The sequence below is a fragment of the Euphorbia lathyris genome, chromosome 6 (genome assembly GCF_963576675.1).
Source record: "Euphorbia lathyris chromosome 6, ddEupLath1.1, whole genome shotgun sequence".
Classification (NCBI taxonomy): Eukaryota; Viridiplantae; Streptophyta; class Magnoliopsida; order Malpighiales; family Euphorbiaceae; genus Euphorbia; species Euphorbia lathyris.
This window is the reverse complement of record NC_088915.1, coordinates 83406995-83434267: the sequence shown is the minus strand read 5'-3', so window position 1 is coordinate 83434267 and position 27273 is coordinate 83406995. Positions and strand designations below refer to the sequence as shown.

The 27273-nt window shown below is 34.9% G+C and overlaps 1 protein-coding gene, 2 long non-coding RNA genes and 1 other non-coding gene across 4 annotated transcripts; 1 reads left to right on the top strand and 3 right to left on the bottom strand.

The window, feature by feature from the left end:
* Positions 1-1987: 1987 nt before the first annotated feature.
* LOC136232557 (uncharacterized) lies at positions 1988-3058 on the bottom strand. The gene is made up of 3 exons (XR_010690544.1): positions 2972-3058; positions 2658-2886; positions 1988-2064 (listed from the first exon to the last, which is right to left on the bottom strand). It is a non-coding gene; the product is annotated as an uncharacterized lncRNA (long non-coding RNA).
* A 2323-nt stretch (positions 3059-5381) lies between these two features.
* Positions 5382-7244, bottom strand: LOC136233788 (uncharacterized). Its single transcript, XM_066023477.1, has 5 exons — positions 7207-7244; positions 6817-6903; positions 6651-6726; positions 6352-6580; positions 5382-5452 (listed from the first exon to the last, which is right to left on the bottom strand). Exons 1-5 carry the CDS (start codon positions 7242-7244, stop codon positions 5382-5384), a joined length of 501 nt encoding a protein of 166 aa, XP_065879549.1.
* Positions 7245-9161: 1917 nt separating this feature from the next.
* Positions 9162-14721, bottom strand: LOC136233910 (uncharacterized). Its single transcript, XR_010690984.1, has 5 exons — positions 14620-14721; positions 14309-14528; positions 12362-12818; positions 11060-11260; positions 9162-9734 (listed from the first exon to the last, which is right to left on the bottom strand). It is a non-coding gene; the product is annotated as an uncharacterized lncRNA (long non-coding RNA).
* Positions 14722-26244: 11523 nt separating this feature from the next.
* LOC136234357 (small nucleolar RNA R71) lies at positions 26245-26351 on the top strand. Its single transcript, XR_010691244.1, has one exon. It is a non-coding gene; the product is annotated as a small nucleolar RNA R71 (small nucleolar RNA).
* Positions 26352-27273: the final 922 nt, after the last annotated feature.

Sequence of the window (27273 nt, the reverse complement as noted above, 5' to 3'; positions counted from 1 at the left end):
ATATTATATTCCGATCTTAAATTAGAAAGAAATGGTTGTGAAATTATAATATTGGGCTTGGGCTTTACACTGAGTAATCCGAATAACAAGCCTATAACAGGATAAATGTCAAATTTAACCCTCACGTTTGAAGGGAAATGCAGATTTAGTTTTAAAATGTGTAAATTTAATCCTAACATTTACAAACAATGTCAATTTTTGCTTTATGTCATAAAAAATTAGAAAAAAAAAACGGATTTGATTTGTATTTAACAGTCACTTCAAACTTTTCAAATATCAATTAAATCTAATATATTTAATATTTACTAACAAAATTTTAAAAAAAAAATGCTAAAATGCTATAAACCTAAATCTACTACATAAATTATCACATTTTTCCCGTAAAGTTATCTAAAATATTTACTGTTTTAATAATATAGTTACATAAAAACCAACCAAAATGTACAAAATTGCTTAAATTTATCAACAAAGGTATGTTGTAACAGTAAAATGAATCTTTTCAAATTTTCGATAACGTAAAGTTAAAATTAATCTTGTTTTTTGAAAATAAAATTTGCACCATCTCATACGTTAGAGCTATATTTACACTTTATTTAAAACGTTAAGGTTAAATTTGCTGATCAAAACAGCTCATTCTTAACCCACTTTTTCCATGTATATTCCATTTAAATACTTATTTGTGTTTTTTCTTTTATTTTCCTATTATATTTATATTGATATCTTTTACTATTCCATGTACCTAATTCATGGAAGGCGGAAAATAAAACATATATTTGGATTGTTGAAATTATTTTAATTCTAGACCAGCCGGACGAAAAAAGCATTTGATAACAATGTCAATTCGTGATACAATAACACAATTTATATAAATAATCTGTCTGATATGGCCCGTTAATCCAGAAGCAGTGGCAAATCCAAGATTTGAGGTAGCGGGGGGCAGAATTCTACGTAAAAAAAATTTAGACAAAAAATGTAAAATTGTTAAATTTTTTATGACAGAAAATGCAAAATCGTTCAATTGTCATGCATTATTTTCATGATTTTTTTTTTATAAAAAACATAAATTATAATGTTTCCGACTCGTAATCATCCATTTTCGGAATTCTCGGGTTGTTACGCATCAAATATCCCTACGTTTTGGGTCAGGTGCAATTTTACCTCTAACATCTAAAATGGTGCAATTTTACCTCTAATGTTTGTAGCCAAGAGCAATTTTATCCTTAACGTTGATAAATTGGATCAATTTCAGACACTATTATAAAACACAGTCCTTTTTTTCTTTATTTTGCACCAATTGCATATCAATTTTGTAATTTTGCACCAATTTTACCTCTAATATTGATCAATTGGATCAATTTCAGACACTATTATTCATGACCGAGAAGACAGTTTGATGAATTATTTCTCAAATTGACCCAATTTATCAACATTAGGGGTAAAATTGCTCTTGGATTCTAATATTAGAAGATAAAATTGTACCATATTAGACGTTAAGGATAAAATTGCTCCTGACTCAAAACATTAGGGATATTTTTGTACATTAACCCTTATTTTGTAAATTAAAAAAAAAAAAATTAGTGGGATGTAGGGGGGCAAATGCCCCCTTTGACCCCCTCTACATCCGCCCCTGACCAGAAGCGAAAGCTAGCACAGATCGGTTCAAACAATATCACGATTCATCAGTTGACAGTTGTCACAGTTTGAAGTATTATCATTCCACACGCCTAGCCGGTGGTTTTCACTTGGTCAGTGAATTTGGTCAGTTGTCATTAGATTTAGGAAGTGTGAATATAAATCTTACGATAATTTTAATCTCCATTATAGGATTTTAATAAGTTTAAATCCAACAGTGACTGACCAAACAGTCAAATTACTGCAGGCCTATATACAATCAGGGACGGCAATTTGTATTAATCCAAAAGACTTTACTCCGCTATTGAATACGGAAGACGACCAACACGACAATAATTTACTTCGCTTTTGAATACGGCGGATGACCAACACGGAATCCCTCAAAAGGGTGTTTTTCAAGAGGCGGACAGATAATACAACCATGGGTGATTTCTGCAGGAAAATGCATGAGCAATCCATCATTCAAGGTGAAAATTCACATCATAAAAAGAAATAGTGGCAAAAACATAAGGCTGATTATAGTTATGGGTTTTACAAACGTTATGGGTAAATAACATTTATGGCTCCTGCGCAACTAACATTATGGCTCTCGAACTTCATTTATCATTTATTAACGTAAAAAATCCTTGAACTTTAGATTATGTAACATTAAACTCCAAATCAACAAAAACTACTACAAGTCATCATTTTGTTTTTTCTAAAGATCTTTGTTAATTTGTACTTTAATGAAGAATTTTTATGTCAAAAGATAAAGTTTAGGGGTCATTAATACTAGGAGTACTATAGTTCAAGGAGCCATGGATGTATTTTACCCTAGATACAGCTACAGATATCGGTACCAATACACCAATACGACAACACAATTTAAAGACACAACCCGACTCAGATGATTATCATTTTTGTTGTACTTATGTCATATATAACAGGGTTTTTTACACAACAACCCGACTTTCCACCCTAACCAAGAAACTTAAGACTTGAATAAATCGAAAAAGAAATGAAGAGAAAGATAATATGAGCCTTACTACGATCAGCAGGCTTGAATATCACGCAATAAGTAGCATTATATTTCCCGGTAGTGTCACGCAACAATTCACCAAAGAAATGTTGTGGAGAGACATCACTGCAATCAATATTTCTGGGTTTTGCCGTGAAAGTGACATGACACCACCATTCTTCGTTACACTTAGAGCCGCCAAGAACTAGTGGCGCACGTGCTAAAAACAAGACTGATACGATTTCAAACTCAGCATCCTAACGAACAAGTGAAAAATTAGATATGCTTTGCTTTAACATAGATGAATGGAAGAAAGAGAAATGAGTATGAAAAACATAAAACCTTGTCCTTTTCATAAAATTCTAAAGCAATCTTCGCGTATTTAAGTTGCAAATACTTGTTAGCCTTCATGTTCCTGTTCTCCTTCCGTCATTGCTAAACGTTAGTCTTATAGTCCATAGTAAAAGACTAAAGTTGAACAGATGCTAGTGATAACCAATTTAGCAGACTGGAAATTCAAACCCTAACAATCGTTGAAGCATTTAATTGTAAATTAGAAAACTTTACATCTTTACATCAGAATGATCCTTGAATATCCCCTCCCTTGGGTCCGGCTGTCTTTTGGAGGCATCCTTTCCTTTTTGCGCCCTTCAAATGCAGATCAAAATGAACATGTATTGTCATTAAAGTATTGTAATTTTCCATTATGTCTCATACTAATAAAATATACAACAACAACAAAGCCTTAGTCCCGAAATGATTCGGGTCGGCTAACACGAACCATAATATAAAACCGTTAAATCAAGTCGTGTCAGCGACACAAATTCGCTCCCTCCACTCCGTCCTATCCACTACCATATTTTCCTCAATTCCCAGTAAACTCATATCATTCTCGATCACCCTCCTCCAAGTTTGCTTAGATCTTCCCCTACCCCTCATCACTACATCCCTTTGCCACTCTTCAGTTCTCCTAACCGGCGCATCAAGCGCTCTACGTCTCACATGGCCAAACCACCTTAGCCGGTTTTCTCTCATTTTATTCTCAATAGATGTGACCCCTACTTTTGTCCTAATTATTTCATTACTCACCCGATCCTTTCTCAATCTCAACATACGCATCTCTGCCACCGGCATCTTATGGATGTGGCAGTGTTTCACTGCCCAACACTCTGTACCATATAACAATGCTGGTCTAATTGTCGTCCGGTAGAATTTTCCCTTCAATCTATTAGGCATTGCCAGGGTCACAAAGGAAACCCGTATCACTCTTCCACTTCGACCAACCAGCTTTAATCCTATGAGCAACATCTCCATCTACTTCTCCATTCATTTGGATAATAGATCCTAAATACCGGAAGCAATCCGAGGCCTGAACAACTCTCCCATCTAGGGTGATTGTCCCTGCCTCCCTACTCCTATGGCCGCTAAACTTACACTCCAAATATTCTGTCTTACGCTCAACTTAAAGCCTCTAGATTCTAAAGTTTGTCTCCATAGTTCCAACTTCCTCTCCACTCCTTCTTTCGTCTCATCAACCAACACAATATCATCTGCAAATAGCATGCACCATGGTATACCATCTTGAAGTGAACTTGTTAGTTCATCCATAACGATGGCGGAACCTTGATGCACTCCAATCGTAATAGGAAACTCTTCAGTCTTCCCAACACTAGTACGTACACTCGTGCATGCTCCCTCGTACATGTCCTTTATGATGTCAATATATTTCCGTGAAATGTCTTTCCTTATCAAGGCCCACCAAAGTACTTCCCTCGGTACCTTATCATATGCTTTTTCCAAGTCAATGAAAACCATATGCAAGTCTTTCTTCTTATTTCGATAGTGTTCCATTAATTGTCTCATTAGATGGATGACTTCCATAGTTGATCTTCCCGGCATAAAGCCAAACTGGTTTTCCGAGATCTTCACCGTCCTCCTTAGCCTTTGTTCGATCACTCGCTCCCAGAGCTTCATAGTGTGACTCATTAATTTGATTCCCCGATAGTTGGCACTGGCACTAATAAAATATAACAGATGAAAATTTAGGTGAAACAAGTAAATTATTTTATTGACTTCTCAAACAGTCTAACCAGTGGATAAGACGGAGTGGAGGGAGAGAATTTATGTCGCTGACACAACTTGATTTCACGATTTTATATGATGGTTCATGTTAGCCGACCCCGAATTTTTTCGGGACTAAGGCTTTGTTGTTGTTGTTGTCAAATAGTCTAACCAGTGGGGAAGTTTTTTCCCGTACAATTGCCAGGTAGATGCTATTTGAGTGATGCAATACCAAAAATTGGTGATTTGGTTCAATGTTACGTTTATGTTGAACATAAACTCTTCTTCACTAGTGTTTCGTATCTGTTTCTGTTTCCTTTTCCGTTACCAATTCCTCGCTAACTTTTCATAGAAATAACATTTCCCGGTGTCCGTTACTGTTACCGTTTCCATTTCAGTTCATGTGTGTTAGAGATTAACATAAGATCTATGATTGGGCCTTAACTATCAGTTCGAGCTTTTAGTTCAATCGGTTTCATGACATGGTATTAGAGCCTCTTGGACCAAACTGTTGATGGTTCGAGTACTGGCAACCTCATTAATATGGGTCTGTGTTGCGTGTGGGGATGTGTTAGAGATTAATATAAGATCTATTATTGGACCTTAACTATCAGTTCGAGCTTTTAGTTTAATCGGTTTCATGACACTATGCAACATAGGTTACAACAAAATGGCAAAAAGTTATAAAAACTCACATAAATTCAACAGCAGGATGAACATGTAACTCGTCATCAGGACAAATTACACAACCTTCAATGTTTCCTGCAGAAGTGCATTGGCTATGGTCAAACTTAAATGTTCTCGAAATTCATCATTTAGGGGGTGTTTGGTTAGTTAAATTTAAGGTGTGGAATGGAAATGAGAATGAATTATTCCCTTTGTTAATGTTTGGTTAAGCAAATATCATTTGGAAATGTTATTCCCATTCCCCCAACTATAGGAATAGTTGAATCCCTCCTCTCTCCACATTAATCAAATCTCATTCCCATTCCTCCTCATTTATTTAAAAAAAAAAAATAATAAAACACCACATTCATGCCCGGCCACGTTTTTTGTTTTTGGGTAAACAACCCACGTTTTCTAATGGTTATTTTTTTATATACGAAAAACTGAAATTGTTATTAAGATTATGGTTTTTTTTTTTTTTTTTTGCAAATGATGATTATATTTATATTGCAATGGTTATTTTTCTTTGAAGCTATAATACCATTTTTTATTTACAATAATAATAAAAGAATAATTAGCAAAAACCCATTAATTTTATTTAAAAAAATAGACTTTTCCTACTAATAGATGATTTAATCTTTTTTATATCAATTTTTAATTAATGTTATAGTAATAATTCTTTATTAAATTTATTTTTAACAAATATTGTATTCATTCCGATTCCAATCATTGAAGAACCAAACAACTTCAAAGAGAATCTCATTCCGATTCCATATTGAACCAAACATAGTAAATAAATAACCATTCCGATTCTGATTCCGCCAGATTCTGATTCCGATTCCGTTTCCGATTCCGAAGTTTAAACCAAACGCCCCCTTAAAGTGAGAATTCGGTATCAAATTAAGAACTATTGTTGTGAGTATCAATCAACACATTAATGGTGATAAGACTGTAAAATTGAAACAACTAATGAATTGGAAAGGAAATGTGCTTACTAGGATCATTAGGCTCGAATATAGAACAATAAGTGACAGTATATTCCTCTGTAGCACGGTCGAACAACATTTCACCAAAGAAGTGTTTTGGAGACTCATCGATGCAGCCAGCTTTCCTTGGTTTAGCAATGAAGACGACATGACACCATAGCCTAACATCCTCAATCCCCGGGACAACTAATTTCGCACGATTAGAAAACAAGACTTCTAGAATTCCAAACTCAGCATTCTAACAAACAAGTGTAAATTAGAAATGATTTGCATCAATAAAGATGAAAGAATACAATTATGATGCAAACCTCTCTCTTTTCGTAAAATTTTAAAGCAATTTCCGCATATTTAAGTTCCACAGAGAGCACGATTTCCCCGTTGCATCTGTTAAAAGCATATAAAAGAATGAATAAGAGATAGGATCAAATGAAAATTTAAACCCTAACAATCATATGAGCAATTAGAAAAGTTTACAAATATGGAACATTATTATCGAGTATATTAAGCTCGGAGAAATCAATTCTCTTCTTCCTTTGAGAGGCATCCATTCCTTTTTGCATCCTTCAAAACCAAATAAAAAGTTAAAAAAAGTGATGAAAAACATCAAATCGTACAATCAGAATCAGTCATGCTAAAAGTAAGGTCTTCTCGACATGAATCCATGAGATGAGATCCTTTTGTAGAAATCTTCACACAGTTATTAATCAATATTATCAACTAATCAAGGATTTGTTTGTAACGGATCATGGCATTTGATTAAGAAAATAGATCCGATCGGATCAACTAATCAAAATCGTTGAAAGAGGGCAAAAATCTAAACCTTGACGATCACTGAAGCAATTAATTGTAAATTAGAAACTTTACCCAGATACATCATTCTTCTCGACTCTATTCCGCTCCATTTGGTGCGGACTTCTGTTTACTGTCAAATTAATTGCAAATATTACATGTTGATGGGTCGAGTGGAGCCGGGTTTGGGTCGAATTCAACGGATTTTTATGTCAATTCGAGAAGGAAAAATATATATAATTTTTAATAATAAAAAATAAAATTTATATTTAATAATTAATATTAAAAAAAAGTGAATTGGAGAGAGGTGGGATGTAATATCCCGCAGCTACGGAACGTGGATTTAGCGGATTGGCTCCTCGCTCAAATGGCGTGCTCGACCGTCCACGTGTCGGTGCGGATTGTAATCAGTCTGCAGGTAATTTGGAAGAGGTGGAACCAACTGATATGGACAGACAATGTTCAGAACATTAAACAGTACTGCAGGTTCGTTCGGGAAAATATAAACGATTGGCGGGCGTTCCGGACTGGTAACACGGCTGCCCCTGTTCGTGGCGTCAGAAACAGCAGCAGACAAGGCACTCCCTGGCAATACCCACAGCACAGTTTCGTCAAATGCAACGTGGATGGAGCGATATTCAAAGACAAAGGGACAAGCGGAATGGGAGCGGTAGTGCGAGATGATCAAGGCAATTTCATATACTGCAGCAGCAGCATTATGACAGGAATAAAAGAACCGAAAATCATCGAGACCCTCCTGATCAGAACGAGCATATTATGGATGGTGGGATTGGGATACAGACAAGTCCAGATTGAATCGGACGCCAAACTTGTGGTTGACCATATCAATTCATCAAGGTTCGATTTGGCTAAGTTTGGAGATTTAATTCAAGATTGTATTACTATTCTTCGTAGTTATCCGGGTTTTAAAATTACTTTTATTCATCGTATAGCAAATGGTGCAGCTCATGCTACGGCTAGCCAAGCCCGTTCCAATACTAGCAATTTTTGTTCTTCATTTGTGCCACATTGACTCATAAATACTATTGTTAAAGACGGTATTATGCCGGATTCATGCATAAAAAGTTTCATCTTTCTGTAAAAAAAAAAAAAAAAATGAATTGGATATTTTTATAAAATTCAAGATATAGCCAGTTTTAAGAGGCTTACGTCGAGCTTGCACTAAAGTCATTTTATTTATCTTCCCCATTAGACACGGATTTGCACCGACCGAGCAGATACTTGAACTCGTGAACATATTTAATTACAAATAGACCTATTGATAAGCTCATCCTTCCTAGATTGAGCTCATAGATTGAATTTAAACATATAAAATAAAATAACGTTAGATTGAATTTAACATATTTAACGTTAGATTCGGCCCGCCCAACTCAGACGGTGCCCAAACACAAACATAAAATAAGTTGAGTTTGTAATTTATCTCGAACTTGCAAGCTCAGCCCGTTGCAACCCGCCCTTTATCACATACATTTTTTATATTTTTAACAAAGAAAATATATATACATCTTTTATACTTAATTAAGAAAATATATATAATTAATTGATTAATTGCATAGTGAATTGAATTGCATCGAATAAGAAATAACATAAACCTGGTAAATAAGAAATAACATAAACTTGGATTGGATTATGGCTGACATTCTAATCCAAAAATGGTCCGAAATACACGAATATTTAAAATTATTTATTATATTATTTCATATTTTTACATACCACCAAGATAAAAAAAAATAAAGAAATTACAATTATTACTTGGAAACACAACTCCAACCTCCTATATTGTTATAAGCACATTACATGACCTTCCAACCAGATATTATCGGACTTTTTTATATTTATTTGTTAAGACTAGTCTAAAATTTATATAAAATATTTAAAAATAATATCATCCCTCCCTATATTTTTTAAAAATCACTATTAATATACGTACATTTATATATGACCTGAAAACACCACATGAAATTGATACCAACTCAATTAGGCTAACATTATTATGTTTATGACACGAAATTTTTTGGATTGCGATAAAATTGACTCATTTTGACACTGACTCGAAATCGATACGACATGAACCCGATTATTATCAGTAGAAGTAGCAAGAGGATGAAACTGGATGAAAATACATTGCTGACTTCATCCTCAACATTTTACCAAATCAAGCAGAGCAATTCTATAAAAAAAAAATAAAAAAATCGGCCCGGTGCATTACGCGTCCCCGTTTAAGCGAGGGTCCAGAGAGGGGTCCTACCACAAGGATGTACTGGGGGCAAGTCTTTCCTTGCCAATTTTTAAGTAAGAGGCCGCTCCTAAAACTCGAACCCGTGACCTCAATCACACGACAACAATGTTTAATTAGTCCTATTACTACATCAAAATAACTAGCAGGATGAAGAAATCCAACAGTAGTAGTTGGACAGAATGCATAGTCTAAGTTTCAGGAAAACTTCTCTTCAGTAGCGTTTTCGTGCTTTGAGTCCGTTTCCGTTTCCGTTTCCATTTCTGTTTCCATTTTTATTTCTCTGTGTTTGTTTTCATTTCAATTTCCATTTCAGTGCAACATAGTGTACAACCATAAGACAATCCTGCACAAGTGCATTCGCGGTGTTAGAACTTGAGCAATTTAACATTCAAATTGAAATTTCCATCATCAAATTAAAAGCTACTACTAACGTTGGCCTCATCTATATCGCTACTATTAACATTAAAGTTCAAAAATCCGTGAAAATAAAAGCTTAATAAATCAGAAACACCTTATACTTGTCCGAATTATCCGATTGGCGCCTTTGAAAATGTTTTATTAACCTCTCATGAACTTCCTTGCAATAACCTATTGACTTCCTAAACTTACTTAATTAACCGCTTGAACTTGATTAAAGTTGCTAATGTAACATTTTAAGCAAGTTCAGGAGACTAACAAGATATCTCTAAAATTTACAAGGTTAATCGGATAATTTGGACAAGTACAGGAAGTCTCTAATGTATTAAGGCAGAATAAATAAACCAAATGATAACCTGAATAAGTTTGACTACATTGTTGCTCTTTTTCCTCTCATCGTTTCGTTAATCTTTTAAATGAATTTTTATTGATTAGGACTTTAATGTTATAGTAATGTAAAGTTCAAGGATTTTTATGTCAAGAAATGAAATTTAGGAGCCATAATGTTAGTTGCACTATAGTGACTATGAATGTAATTTATCAAAAAACATAAGGTTGATTATTTTCCAAGAAGCAACGACACGGGTACGTACAGGTGCGACAAAGACCGCAATTTTAAAAAGTATGGGACACATGTACACCAGGGACACGCCACACACACACATATATATATATATATATATAAAATTCATAAGTCATGTTATAAACCATAAATAACATCCATAATAAATCATTAATTCAACGAAAAAGAAACAAAAGAAACATGTAATCCTTCAAACTATTTAAATTGCTAAAATTGGGGCGACTGCTATATTCTTTTGATTAGATTTTGATTTCTTTTTTTATTAGAGTTCTATTTTATTTTATATTTTATAATATCAACCCCTCTTTTTTGTAAAATTAAACGAATCAAGGGTCAAAATGCCCCTAAGTTGACAAACAGGATTAATTTAGTTGAAATCGAATTTTAGTTATCAAATTTGCCAAATAGTACCAATTTTAGGCTGAGTTGATACCTAACAATCAATTTGGGTTAAATTTATCCCTCGAGTTAACTTTAGGTGCCATTTTGACCTTAATTCGAATTTAGACGCATCTATTTAACTGCAAACTCACGAACATATAACCAACAGACTTAAATTATATGCCAAAGGAAAGAAAGCAAATCATATATGAAAATCAAGCAAAAACAATTAATTAATCAATGCAATATTTAAAAAAAATACGCATAAAGGATAGTTCATATGTTACCAGCACCATTTTCAATTCAATTTGTGTCCCTGAAGTGTGATCAAGCACCAATTCACCAAAGAAGTGCTTTGAACTGCAGTCACTGTTTCTGGGTTCAGCAATGAATCTGACGTGACACCATTCTATAACACCCTCGTATCAGGGGACAAGTAGCGTAACGCGACACGAAAACAAGACTTCTAGAATTTCGTTCTCAGCATCCTAACAAACAAGTGTAAATTAGAAATGTTGCAGCGTGCAGTAAGGATGAAACAAAACAAATGGGTACGAGTAAGATGCAAACGTTCCACTTTTCATAAGATTTTAAAGCAATGTTCGCATATTCACGAAAAAAAAGAGAAGCTGTACTTTTCCAATCATGCTAAAAGTTATTACTATAGTCATAGCAGCAGCAACAACAACAATAAAGCCTTAGTTCCGAAATGATTCGGGGTCGCTAACATGAACCATCATATGAAACCGTGCAATCAAGTCGTGTCCGCGGCACAAATTCTCTCCCGCTTCTCTATCCTATCCACTACCATATTCTCCTCGATCCCTAATAAACTCATATCACTCTCGATCACCCTCCTTCAAGTTTGCTTAGGTCTACCCCTACCCCTCACCACTAAATCCCTTTGCCACTCCTCAGTCCTCCTAACCGGCGCATCAAGCGCTATTCGTCTTACATGATCAAACCACCTTAGTCGGTTTTCCCTCATTTTATTCTCAATAGATGTAACCCCTACTTTTGTCCTAATTATTTCATTACTCACCATATCTTTTCCCGTATGACCACACATCCATCTCAACGTACGCATCTCCGCCACCGACATCTTATGAATGTGACAGTGTTTCACTGCCCAACACTCCATACCATATAAAATGCTAGCAATAGCTGAAAAAATGCTAGCAATAACCAAAAAATACATCTATCACATATAAAATCGGAAGTTTTCTGGAATAAAGATTGCAATTTAGGATAGGTTTGATGCTAAAATTAAGTCAGGTAATACATAAACAGATGAATGTTGCTAATGCATAAGGTAGGATCAACTATTTTGTTCAACATACAAGGGAGCATAAATTTTCATATGCACCTTAATGAGCAAATGAATTTGCTCATTCACCGTTAGATATAGGTTTATTAAATCTAAGCATCAGGATGCTTTGAATTTCCACCTTAGGATTCTAATAAGCCTAGATCGAACGGTGAATGAGAAAATTCTACATGCTCATTAAAGTGCATGTGATCAAGACTAGCAAAGGGAGACTGATATTCACATCCTAACAGTCAGTAGAGCATAAATTTGAAAACTTCACCTCCTTTACTCGGTGCCTCTCCTGGCCTCGACGCATCTGTCCACGCAAGACATAGCCAACTTGCTTCAGATCCTCACCCTAATCGTTTGATAAATCATATCTGATTTAGGGTGTGTTTTGTTAAATACAGTAAAATCATAGACTCCATTATCAAGCTCCATGGAACTAGCCCCGGATGGTTTCTGGAATCCAATGCCCTTCATTTGCAACCTCATTGGCAACACCATTCCAATCACCAGCAGCAGCAAAAATATTCAACAACATTGAGTAATTACCCGGATCTGATGTTTCAAGGCAGTCTATGTTGCACGAAAACTCCTCTTCAGTAAGGTTTCCGCGTTTTGTCCGTTTTCGTTTCGTTGCATGTCCTAGCTATGTTCTTTTATAAATAATAATTTCCATATTTCCGTTTCCATTTCAATTTCAGTGCAACATAGTCCACAGTCATTGGACAATCCTGCACAAGTGCATTGACAGTCAACATTCAAAGTGACAATTCACATCATCAAATAAACTACTACAGCGACAAAAACGTAGGCTAAAATACATCCATGGTCCTCATCTATAGAGCTATTAACATTGCCCTCTAAACTTCATTTCTTCGTATAAACATCTTTAAACTTGACATCTATTGTAGCATTAAAGTTCAAAGATCCATGAAAAACAAAGATCCCTGAAAAAGTAAAGGCCTAATACATCAGGAACCCCCTATGTACAGGTTATACGATTAGCCCCTTAACTTTGGAGATGTCACATTAACCCCCTGCACTTGCTGGTTATTGACCTCCTAAACTTGTTTAAAGTGATTTACTGGCCCCCTTAAACGGTTATAATGATTTAATTACCCCTGAACTTGCTTAAAATAATACATTTTTACTCCAAAATTTTAAGCAAGTTCAGGGGACTAGTAGGATATCTCCAGAATTTAGGGGGTCAATCGTACAATCTGGATAAGTAAAAGAACCCCCTAATGTAGTAAGGCAAAAACAAATTAACGAAAGGCTTAATATATCAGGAGCCTCCTCAACTTGGCCCAAAAACTGACTGGTCTTCGAACTTACAAAGTGTCTAGTTAGCTCCTACACTTGCTTATAAGTGACATAATTAACCCCTCTAAGTCCACGTGTTAGAACAAGAGAGGATTGAGACAAAATGAAATATATCACTTTAAGCAAATTCAGGGGGCAATAGATCACTGTAAGCAAGTTCAGCGAGACAATACGCCACTTTAAACAAAATTCAAGTGGCTGACGGGTAATTATAAGCAAGTTCAAGGGCTAACTAGACACTTTGTACATTCAGAGGGTCAATCAATGTTTGGGGCCAAGTTGGGGAAGCTTCTGATGTATTAAGCCCTAATGAAATGATGACTTGAACAAATTTGACTACTCCATTGACTCTTTCTATCCATGCCATTATAAATTATGGTCAGATACCTATTTTACCTTCGCCATATCGCTGATTTTTTAATAATTTTTTCTTGATTTAGGTATGTTACGGTAATGTAAAGTTCAAGAAATTGTATGTCTAAGAAATGAAATTTTGGAGCCATGATATTAATAGCACTATATTCCTTTCTCCGAAGTAGGAGTTGTTCTTCACCCTCCAAACACTTTATAAACCATTTCAAATCCTCCTCCCAAACAGAGCCTCAGTGGCTGATCTGTCCAGATCTTGGAATTTAAACCAAATCGAATTAGAGGTATCAACTCAGCCCTATCAAATTTTACCTACTTTAGTCTGAATTGATACCTAACTTTAGGTGTCATTTTGATCCTTAATTCGAATTTGGACACATCTATTTAACTGCACACTCGTGAACATTTAACCAACAGACCTAAATCATGTGGCAAAGCGGAAAAAAGCAAATCATATGTGAAAATCAAGCAAAATAATTAATTAATCAATGATTTCCCAAAAGAGCATAAAGGATAATGAATATGTTACCAGCACCACTAGGGAAAGTAGAACGGTGAGCGACATAATGTGTCCCTGATATGTGATGAAGCACCAATTCACCAAAGAAGTGCTTTGAACTGCAGTCACTGTTTCTGGGTTCAGCAATTAATCTGACATGACAGCCTTCTCTAACACCCTCGTATCGGTGGACAACAAGTAACGAAACGGGAAGCGACAACAAGAGTTCTAGAATTTCATGCCCGACATCCTAACCAACAAGTGTGAATTAGAAATGTTGCAGCATAAATTGCTTACAGTAAAGATGAAATAAAACAAATGGGTACAAGTAAGATGCAAACCTTCCTCTTTCCATAAGATTGTAAAGCAATCCTCACGTATTCATGGCCAGAAGAAGAGATGGCTGGACTCAAGCTGTACTTTTCCGGTCATGCTAAAAATTATTAATATAATCATAGCAAGAGCTGAATAGATGCTAGCAATAACTAAAAAATACACCTATCACATATAAAATTGGAATTTTCTTGAATAAAGATTGCAATTTAGGATATGTTTGAAGCTAAAAGTAAGTCAGGTAATGCATAAACAGATGAATTAATTTTTTTGTTCAACATACAAGGGAGCAATTAATTGTAAATTTGAAAACTTCACCTCCTCATGATATCATCCTTTACTCAGAGCAATGTATAGGTATGCTTTAAATATACAGTTGAGTTTATTGAATTAATTAGGTTAGTATTCTCGTTAAAGACTGATAAATGGCAATGTTTTTAAAACACTGATAAATGTTAAACAAAATACATAAATTATAAAGCGCGCCTATAGTAATAACATACAATATAACTAAATTAACAATATTATAAACATTTGAGGGATTGTGAGGGGTATTTTTTGAGAATTCTGTTGAGCGATTTCCGCAAGTGCACCGTATACGCTTGTAGTAATAAAAGATATCGAACCCACAGGGAACGCTTTTTAACTAAAACTTTATTTAATTCGGTTTACTCACGTGTTTAGGTTTAGTAAAAGAAATACGTTTTAATTGATGGAATTGGTTTTGGTAAATTAGGATTAGATAGAAGGATTATATTGAGTTTAGAGAACAATTCCGTTTTGGAATTTTGATTATAAAGCAGATACTTCCGTAATCGGAATAAAATAGAACTTATTTTCATAAAGCAAAGAAATCAACTTTAACTTTGTGAGATTATGGACATGTAACAATATAGCGATATACTCAATTAAATGGCTTCGAACCATAGAAATCCCCCTGGTGTTGAGATGATTCCTACCTTAATCAAACTAGTGTTTTATTTCTGATAAGCCGCGATCAGCGATCATGTCATCCATAAAAACTAAATTTGTTAAGTGTTCAACAAAGTTCTTATATGAATAAGATGGAATAGAACGTTTTAATAAAAACACCAATTTATCATTTTGAAAATCATTTTGTCAGAACAATATCAAAATAACAACAGTAAGAATGTATTGAATAAATAAGTATATCATTAATGAAATGTGAATTTTCACAAGTTAACAGAGAAGTAGAAACTTGGATAGCATTGCAACGAAAACTTTGAGATCCGGGTCGTCAATCTTTCTCTCAAACTCCGTAGGTTCGTCAAACCTCATGCGCTTCAGCCGTCAATTCTTCTCGCTGGATATTCGGAATAGAGACTGGTCTCGTCCACTATCAGAATGAAAACTAAACTAATACTGTGTTTATAACTAATCTAAATACAATTCGTGTACAGCACGATTGTTTACAGAAATGAAATCTAACTTTCTGATTCTTTTCTGAATCAGAAACTCAACATAACAACTTTCTTCTCTAATTTCTCTAACTTTTCCAACCTAACCAACCTTAATTTCTGAAATGGATCACTTATTTATAGTTGTTGAAGGGTTGTAAATGACGGGTCGTGTCTGCTGGTGAAGGGTCGCTTTTTCCGTTTTAAACATGTGTTTAGTGTGCAGGGAGGTTCGCTGTCGCGACTGAGATTTTGAAAATCTCAGTCGCGACAGGGAGTATAGGGGCGAGCTTGAAACTTCGTTTTTCCCCCGAGCCGGCCTCCGCAAGTCGCGACTGAGATTCTCAAAATCTCAGTCGCGACAGAGAGATTATTCCCTATCTCTCGACTGCTTTTCGTCCTCCTCGAGCGTTCTTCTGACTGATATGCATTCTCGGTACGTTTTTAAGGTTTTTCCTCCATTCTAGCTCCGTTTTTGCTCCTATTTGGATTTTACCAAATATTTAAGTACCTTGCATCAAAGAAGTAAATAAAGACGTAAAAGTATTCCAAATGAATATAATTAGCATGATTTCAATGTAAATTTAATGTATTTATGTATGATATTTTAGGTATATTTTGGGCTTAACAAACTCCCACACTTAAGCTTTTGCTAGTCCCGAGCAAAATTTCACTGAATTTATTCTTTAACCAATTTCTTTATAAATAGAACATATATCCATATATTCCTTTTTGAATTAGTTAAACCGAAAGATAAACTCTTCATGGTATATTTATACGCAAAGTATCAAACTAGCTAGTAGAAAAGAGATATATCATTCGTCTTGTATTTCAATTTTTATATTGAAGTATTCGGGACGGTGTAAGCACGCATGTTTTTGAATCTTTCATCTCAAGGCATTTCTAAGCACAAAATTTCCTTTCCCAAACCTAAACTATTACAAATATGGATTTAAGGACTTAGGTTTAATATATTTGATTTAGTTACGCCCAAGATAAGGGTGGTCTCGATCGTAACTTTATACGCATTAATTCGCTTTCGTGTTCGTTTAAGAGGTACCGACCATGCCATGGGTGGACGCAATCGTTACTTAAAACTTTAAACACGTTTAATTTTTGCTTTAATTTTTTTTAACGTTCCTTTCATACCTCGATCGTGATAAGGGTGGTCGCAATCGTGGCCAAAAGTAAACGGTACTTAATGTTCTTCCCTTTCATACCTCGATTGTGATAAGGTTGGTCTCAATCGTGGCCAAAAGTTAAGAATATGACTACTTGACTTAATTAATACAAAAATAAAATTGGGAAAGAAAAATAGCACATTCATCCTATATTGACTTGAAATTCAACATGTATTATGGCTAAAGTTTCCTTAAAAACTTCAATTGGTTTTTAATGTAAGACGAAAAATAATATCGAGCTAAAAAGCTAAAGTTGTTAGTTCGATTTATGCCTATAAACCTAATTGAAAATTGAAAATAAGATTTATATTTATCATGAATTCATGATATAAAGTAGAGATTTGAAACTAAAGAAATTTTACTTATATACATTTACTCGAGACTTTTTTGATAAAATCGTATCGGAGACTTGTAAAAATATTTGTAAAAATATAGCCCGTATAGAAATATTATTTCTACCAATAATGATAACCTTAAAATATGCTTAACATTATTTTGAAAGTTAAAATGTTTAAAACATATGAAATCAAAAATATATGTTTATGAAAAATAGCTATTATTTTTGAAAAGTGTTGCACATTATATGAAAATGTTGCATTTGTTGTTTGAAAATGTTGCATATTATATTTTACTTAAACTTGAGTAACAATATGCATTTATACTTTAAATAAATAGCATTCATTCTCATTCGTATGAGATATCTCCTCCCACACTTAATTTGGACCATGTCCTCATTGGTGCAAAAAGCGATAAAACACGAAAAATAGGACGAAATAAACCATACGAATTAGAAATGAAAAAGATAGTAAGTTAATATTCAAACATGAATAATAAAGAGAATTGCACAAAACATAAGTAAAAATATTGTACCAAACCGAATAAAACATAATAATAATAACGAAAATGAGTTAAAGAGAGAAACGATAAAACCTATCAAGGTGATGGTGGTGGAGAAGGCGTAGTCTCAACTCCTTGGCGTCGGAAGAAAGAGAGCATCCGGCGACGAGTAGACTTGTACTCACGACTCAACGTAGTGATCCTTGAACTCATTTCGGCATTATTGGCAACGACTTCATCTAACCGCAAATTCATGTGACGGTTATGCTCGTTCATTTGTGTCAAAACACGTTGCCATCCAACTTGTTCTTCTTCATTTGGTTCCACATTTGCTTGCTCGTTGGCATTAACATCAACATGCTCCTCCTCCGCTTCTTCGTTAAATTCCTCTTCATCGTCCTCATCATCATCTTGGGCACCTAATCCTTGAGAACCCGAGGCTTCACTACCCATCGTAGCAAAAACACGTCTTGTGCGATCCGCATAAGATATAAAAGCGGGGGGTTCCAACTTCTTCAATAAATTGGCTCTTTGAAGTGCCGTGAGATCCAATGAAGGTAAACCAACATGAGACATATTTTGATAATCCGCTAATTCACCTCGAGCGCCCAAAACAATGCCGGTAATTAAATTACCCATAGGCACTTGCTTATTGCAGGACTTAGAAGATTGAACCAAGTTAGTAAATATTATCTCAATACTATCAATTGTCAAACCTTTAAAAATAGCATCAAACACAACCAAATCACGAACTTGCACTTTTGAACTTTCAACCCGACCAAATAAGGAGAATGATAAAAACTTGTGAAAGAAGAATACACGATCATCCTTAATTAGTTTACTAGATGTATTCTTTGGACTAAAAACATCTAAACCGGTTAAAGAATTCCAAACCGTGTGTGAATCAAAAGGCTTTGGCTTTGAATAAAAATTCCGAGTAGGAAAACCAAACCAACGGTTCATGGTCGCATATCCAACATCATAACGAACTCCATCACTACGAAAAGAGATAACTCCTTTCTTCTTGTCATAGGTTAGAGTAACCAAAAACTCAATAATATGCGTTTTAAGACTAGGAAAACGCATACTAGCAAATCGTTTCCAACCAAGAACGGTAAGAAATTCATCAATACGCTCGGTAAAAGAAAGTGTGTTTACCGTGTCGGTGTCAAGAAAAGGCATGTCGACGAACTCTATTAGGACATTAGAGAATCGGCGATATTTGCGTCCTTCGGCTTCCGACGTAATATCGAACGGTGCGTCATATTGAACTCGTAAACGATTGATCTCGGTGGCCTTGGCTTTGTTTGCAACGGTCTTTTGTCTAGGCATAGTGATTTGTTTGTGAAATTTGGGTGAAATAGATAAAATTTGTGTGAAATAGATGAAGAAAATATGAAAGGATGAAGGTAAGAGTAAAAGATAATGGTGGTGAATTGGGGAAGAAGATGAATAGGGTAAATATTTATGGGGAAGATGAGTGAATCTTGTTATTGGGAAGAGAAAAGATGATTGATTGGTGTAAAAATAGGTGATATAAATAGGTGTAAGTATAGGTATTGATTAGGATAGGTAAATAGAGTAGTAAATAGAGTGGGAATAGGAAAAGAGGGTGAAATTTCGCCCAATCCCGCACCTGCAGGTCGCAAGTCGCGACTGAGATTTTCAAAATCTCAGTCGCGACAGCAAGTGGGGAAAGGGGCGAAATTTCGCTCAAAAATTCGTCCTTCGCTGTCTCAACTGAGAATTCGAAATCTCAACTGAGATTCTGAAAAATCTGGGTAAAATTGGGACTATTGATGATTTTAACACGTCTAAACCAATTCCTCTTAAAATTAAGTGACATTAATGTTAAAATTAATACCTGAAACTGAAATAAACAAAACTGAAACATTAAATTAAAGGAAAACCAAAGGTTGTTCCTTAAATAAAAGAAAATAAACTAAGGAATTAATGCACTTTTATTTATTATAATCTAAAACATAAACAATACCTTAAAATATAGTACATAAAAACATGTTACTCATATAAACACAAAAAAAAAAAACAAACACTCATATATATAATAAAACAACAGAAACTCAAATTATGTCCCTAGAATTAGAAAAACGACGTGCATTGGCCCTGTTAATCTTCGTTTGAATGAAGACTTGCCGCTCTGGTGCAGAAAGGAATGTTGGACCAGAACGAAAAACTCGTTTGACAAGTCCCTCGTTCTCCAAGAACTCGTAGTCTAAAATCGGGAATGGTTCTGTATCAATCCAAGGAACAGAAATGGTTCCCGTGGCTCCTAAAATTATTCCACATATGATGTTGGCGAACCCAATCTTCCGTTTCTTCAAACAGGAAGCAGCAACTAACCCCTCCATTAGAATCTTCGAGGAGTTCACTGAGTTGCCTTAGAAAATGTCACCCAACACATAAAGATCAGTATCTTTCACAATATTGCTACTGACTCGACCAAAAAGGCTGTGACAGAGGAACTTATGCAGATACAGCATGGAATTAGAATTAATGGATTTGTTGAAGGCAAGACGTGGATTGAATCGCCAAAATCCTGTTAGCATCCTCCATATATCTCTAGAAGTCATATCCTTTTCAGGATGGTGTTGAGTTGTGTCTCGGGGTGGAAATCCAAACCAATTGTGAAGTTCTGGATATCCTAAAGTGAATACCTCCTCCTCACAATGAAAACTGAGACGAACACGTCTCTTGTTGACAAACCTAACGGTGGAGAAAAATTCCAGAACCCAATTTCCAATTATAGGAAATTTCATAGAAACAAATTTGGACCAACCCAAATTAGTCAGATAGCGATCAATGTCTTCGCTTATCCCGAGTTCCTCGTTTAGAAACTCGTCCAGATACATCATGCCAAAGAACTGAGCATATCTGAATTGCATAAAGCGTTTACCCTCATCATGGTTATAAATGGGAAACCATGCACCATATCTATCGGAGATATCAACTTTCCCTTTTTGAGAAGAATTGTGTTTTTGAACATTTTTCAGAGACTTAGTCATGTCTGTGAGAGAAAAGAAAATGAAGTCTGTAGGATTTGAGAATTTGAGAAAGAAATTCAGAAAGATGAAATGAAATGGAAGAAGTCTGATCCTACAGGAATATATAAATCCTATAAGTGAAAGGTTGTGTCTGTTAGAAAGAAAAAGGTGTCAAAGTGATACATCTTCGAATCAACTGACAGAAATTTTAAAGAAAGAAGACTGTAATCCCTTACAGTTATTTCAAATGCAACAAGACAGAAAATCTCAACTGAGATTTCCAAATCCTCAGACATGGAAAATCTCAACTGAGATTTCTGCATATTTAATTTCTCAATAACACTTAACACTTAATGAAATTTTCAAAACATGACTAAATTAAAATTTTAATATTAACAAAACTTATTTGTACACAACAATAAATATAAAAATAAAAATTTAAGTAAATAAATTAAAAAGAAAAATAAATAAATTAAAAAGAAAAACAAATAATAATGATGAAGATAAAATAAGAAAAACTATAAATTAAAAACATGAAAACTAAAGAAATTAATTTTCATAAAATTTATCCACGGATTCAATTGCTTGAATTGGAGCTCCGTCGAAATAAATCTTGCAACGATTACCATTGACCTTAAATCGTTCGCCATTAGACTTTTCTAGCTCCAAAGTTCCGTAATCAAATGTTTTAACAACAAAAAATGGTCAAGTCCATCTAGATTTTAGCTTACCTGGAAATAACTTTAATCTCGAATTAAAAAGTAAGACTTTATCCCCAACATTAAAGTTTTTAATTTTGATTTTGGCATCATGCCACTTTTTAATTTTTTCCTTATAAATTCTTGCATTTTCGTAGGACAAATAGCGTAATTCATCCAACTCGTTTAAGTCAAACAAACGCTTTTTCCCTGCGCTTTGCAAATCATAATTAAGGGTTTTTATAGCCCAATATGCTTTATGTTCTAATTCAACCGGCAAATGACAAGCTTTACCATAGACTAATCTATAAGGTGTCATCCCGATAGGTGTTTTAAATGCAGTACGGTATGCCCATAATGCATCGTCAAGTTTATGTGCCCAGTCTCTTCTAGAAGACGAAACTGTTTTCTCAAGTATCCATTTGAGTTCTCTATTTGAAATTTCTGCTTGACCATTCGTTTGAGGATGGTACGGTGTAGAGATACGATGGTGTACTCCGTATTTTTTCATAAGTGACTCAAAAACTCTATTTACGAAATGAGTACCACCGTCGCTTACCATAACTCTAGGAACTCCAAATCGACAGAATATTGAATTTAAAAACTTAACAACTACTTTAGAATCATTTGTCGGGGTTGCAATTGCTTCAACCCACTTTGAAACATAATCTACGGCTACTAATATGTAATTTTTGCCAAAAGAAGTAGGAAAATGACCCATGAAATCAATCCCCCATACGTCGAAGATTTCAACTTCCAATATGTCCGTAAGAGGCATCTCATCTTTCCTTCCTATATTCCCTGTTCTTTGACATTTATCACAGCGGATAATAAATGAACGGACATCTTTAAACAGAGTAGGCCAAAAGAATCTGCATTCAAGTATTCTAGCTGATGTTTTGCTTACGCTATTATGACCTCCGTAAGCGCTAGCATGACATTCTAACATTATAGAGTCATATTCAAACTCACTAACACATCTCCTAAGTATTCCATCGCCGCATGTGTTGAACAAGAATGGATTTTCCCAAAAATATTTCTTAACTTCTGAAAAGAATTTCTTCTTTTGCTGAGAAGTCAATCCATCTGGCACAACATGTGCAGCTAAGTAATTGGCTATATCCGCATACCATGGAGCTATGACACTTTGTACTTGCATGAGATGTTCATCGGGGAAATCATCTCGAATACCTGATGTTTCACCGATGGGACCGTTTTCATCTTCAAGTCTTGATAGATGATCGGCGACCAGGTTTTCAACTCCCTTTTTGTCTTTAATCTCAATGTCAAATCCTTGCAATAGTAAAACTCATCTAATAAGACGTGGTTTTGCATCTTTCTTAGCAAATAAATATCGTAAAGCTGCATGATCAGTATAAATGATAACTTTGGATCCTAACAAATAAGATCAGAATTTATCACATGCAAAAACTACTGCTAACATTTCTTTTTCAGTTGTGGTGTAATTTAGTTGTGCACCGGACAAAGTGTGACTCGCATAATATATAACATGAAGTTTCTTATCCTTCCTTTGACCTAATACACATCCTACAGCTAAGTCACTCGCATCACACATAATTTCGAAAGGTAGATTCCAATCGGGTTTTGATATTATAGGTGTACTGACTAAAGCCGTTTTCAAAGTATTGAAAGCTTGTAAACAATCTTTATTAAAATCAAAAGTTGAATCCTTCATAAGCAAATTAGTAAGTGGTTTGGAGATTACAGAAAAGTTCTTTATAGACCGTCTGTAAAAACATGCATGACCTAAAAATGATCTTACTCCCTTAACAGTGGTTGGTGGGGGTAATTTTTCTATAACTGAAGTCTTTGCTCTATCCACCTCTAAACCTTTTTCAGATATCTTATGACCTAAAACAATTCCTTCGTCTACCATGAAATGACATTTTTCCCAATTTAATACTAAATTCGTTTCCTCACATCTAGACAATACTTTATCTAAGTTTTGTAAACACGCATCGAAAGAATCTCAATAAACTGAAAAATCATCCATGAAAACTTCCATTATGTCTTCAATGAAGTCGTTAAAGATTGCTGTCATACAACGTTGAAAAGTTGCTGGTGCATTACATAGACCAAAAGGCATTCTCCTATATGCAAATGTTCCGTAAGGACATGTGAAGGTTGTTTTATCTTGGTCATCCGGGTAAATGTAAATTTGACAGAATCCGGAGTAACCGTCTAGGAAACAGTAAAATGCATGACCGGTTATCCTTTCGATCATTTGATCAATGAAAGGTAGAGGAAAATGATCTTTCCTAGTAGCTTTATTTAGGTTCCTATAGTCTATACAAACCCTCCAACCGGTGGTGGTTCGTGTAGGTATCAGTTCACCTTCATCATTTCTTACAACAGTTATGCCTCCCTTTTTAGGTACACAATGGATTGGACTAACCCATTCACTATCCGAGATTGGATAAATGATTCCATTGTCTAAAAGTTTAGTAATCTCATTTTTTACTACTTCTTTCATGTTCGGATTTAAGCGTCTTTGCCTATCCGCTTTAGGTGGCTTATCCTCTTCTAAGTGAATTTTGTGCATTACTATACTAGGATTAATTCCTTTTAGGTCTGAAATTTGCCATCCCATACTTCCTATCCTATTTCTAACAACTTCTTTCAATTTTTCTTCTTGATCGCTTGTTAATTTGTTAGAAATAATTATAGGTAGAGAATCGCCTTCGCCTAAGAAAGCGTACCTCAAATGACTGGGTAACTCTTTAAGTTCTAATTTAGGGGGTGTTACAATTGAAGGCGGAACTGGTCCATCTTCTCTAATCAAAGGCTCTGGGTCCTTATCATCTAATTCCTCATCTATTATAGGTTCAATCATTTCTTCACTTTGAATTACATCATTGACACATTCCTCGACTAAATCAAGTTTCATACAAGTGAATTCCTCCATAGGGTATTTCATCGCTTTGTTCATATTAAACTCGACCTTATCTTCTCCTATCCTTAAAACTACCTTCCATTCCGACACATCAACTAGAGCGCGTCCCGTGTTCATAAACGGTCTACCAAAAATTAAAGGGCAATTCACATCATATGCAAAGTCTAAGATAACAAAATCGGTAGGAAAAATAAATTTATCGACTTTGACTAAAACATCTTCAATTATACCATATGGCCTCTTAGTGGTTTGATCCGCTAATTGCAAAACCATATTGGTACGTTTGATATCTTCTTCTAAACCTAACTTGTTAAAAATAGACAATGGCATTAAGTTTATACTTGCTCCTAAATCACAAAGATAACTTGGGAATTCAATATCTCCCAACTTACATGGAATAGTAAAACATCCGGGATCCTTGAGCTTAGTGGGCAAATTACTTGATACTATTGAACTACAGTCTTCAGTTAACGAAATGGATGAAATTCCTTCCCAACTGATTTTCTTTGAAATCAAATCCTTTAAAAACTTACCATAGTTAGGAATTTGTGTTATTGCATCCATAAATGTCAAATTGATATGCAAATTTTTAAGTTTATCCAAAAAACGTTAGAAGTTGTTTATCATAGTCCTTATTTCGAACTTTGTGTGGAAAAGGTGGTTTGGGTACAAAAGTTTTGGTACCTGCGTCAGATGGTGAACTATTTGTGTTTAAGATATCTTCCTTGGACTTTGGTAAATCAGTTCCTGGTAATGTTGCACCTTTGGGCATTTCAGGCCCTTGATAATTTTTTCCTGAACGAAGAGTAATAGCCTTCACCTGCTCTTTCGGATTTTCTTCCGTATGGCTGGGAAGACTTCCCTCTTTTCGGGATGGAATTGATTTAGCAAGTTGACCAATTTGAACCTCCAAATTATGGATGCTAGATGAGTGGTTTTTAATAAGCTGATCGAATTTATTTTCGATCCGTTTAAAACCATCGTCGTGATTACTTATTTTTCCACTGATAGCATCTATAAACTTGTCGATTTTAGAAGATAAAGTGCTAATTGTATCTCTTGACTGATTTTGATAATTAGTGGTACGATTTTGATTAGCACTTGCATTATTGTTACTGTTATCTTTCCAGTTAAAGTTAGGATGATTCCTCCATCCAGAATTATAAGTATTAAAATAAGGATTATTAGTTTGGTTTTGCCCTTGGACAAAATTTACCTGTTCGATCTCACTCATATTTTCGTAATCCACATCCGTTTGGATTGGATTGCCATTGGTATCGCGTGGTGCCATAAATTTGTCAATTTTGTGCGATAAAGCAGAAAATTGGGCTTGTAGCATCGCGACTGGATCAAGTTCAACTATACCTTTAACTGATGATGTGGTTGAGGATGATGGTTTTGCCACCGGCATATGTCCACGTTCCGCGGGCCACATACTACTGTTGATTGCCATTTCCTCTAAAAGTTCTCTCGCTTGGGCTGATGTTTTCTTCATAAATAGCCCTCCTGACATAGCATCTAATGAACCCCTAGTTGTAGGATTTAGTCCATTGTAAAATGTTTGCATTAAAAGTTCAGCGGGTAATTGGTGGTGTGGGCATAAACGTTGAAGTTCTTTAAAACGTTCCCAAGTTTCATAAAGAGTCTCATTATCATTTTGAGAAAAAGATGTTAACTCCTTTATGACTCTTGCGGTTTTTGCTAAAGGAAAATATTTAGATAAAAACGCTTGGGCTAATTGTTCCTAAGTGGCAAAAGTTGCGGCTGGCATAGAAGTTAACCATTCTTTGGCTCTATCCTTCAAAGTGAAAGGAAAGAGGCGAAGTTTGATTGCTTCTGCAGTCACATCTGGAATTTTAAAAGTGTCACAAATTTCTAGGAAATTTGTTAAGTGGGTGTTAGGATTTTCGTTAGGTAACCCGTAAAATGTTACATTATTTTGCAACATATTAAGCAAAGCTGGCTTAATTTCAAATTGATTTGCGGTGATTCTGGGTCTAACGATACTATTGGTTACACCGGCCACACCTGACCTAGCGTATTCCATAAGTGTTGGTGGGTCTGCCATTTTTTCTGGCTCGGTATGTGTTTTTACTGGGGTCTTATTTTTGTTTTTCTTATTTTTCTTGTTCTTCCTAATGGTTTTCTCAATTTCTGGGTCTATAGGGTCTGGTACAATGCCTGAACTTCGAGAACTGCGCATGAACCTGAAATCTTGCACGAACCGAAACTACCTACAAAACAGAATTTTGAAAAATAAATAAATTAGTAAATGAAAACTATTAAATTACAAAAGTTAAAATAATTATGTTTAAACCTAGATTCGAAATAAAAAACGAAAAATTTAAAATTTTGGCGTTCCCCGGCAACGGCGCCAAAAACTTGTTGAGCGATTTCCGCAAGTGCACGGTATACGCTTGTAGTAATAAAAGATATCGAACCCACAGGGAACGCTTTTTAACTAAAACTTTATTTAATTCAGTTTAATCACGTGTTTAGGTTTAATAAAAGAAATACGTTTTAATTGATGGAATTGGTTTTGGTAAATTAGGATTAGATAGAAGGATTATATTGAGTTTAGAGAACAATTCCGTTTTGGAATTTTGATTATA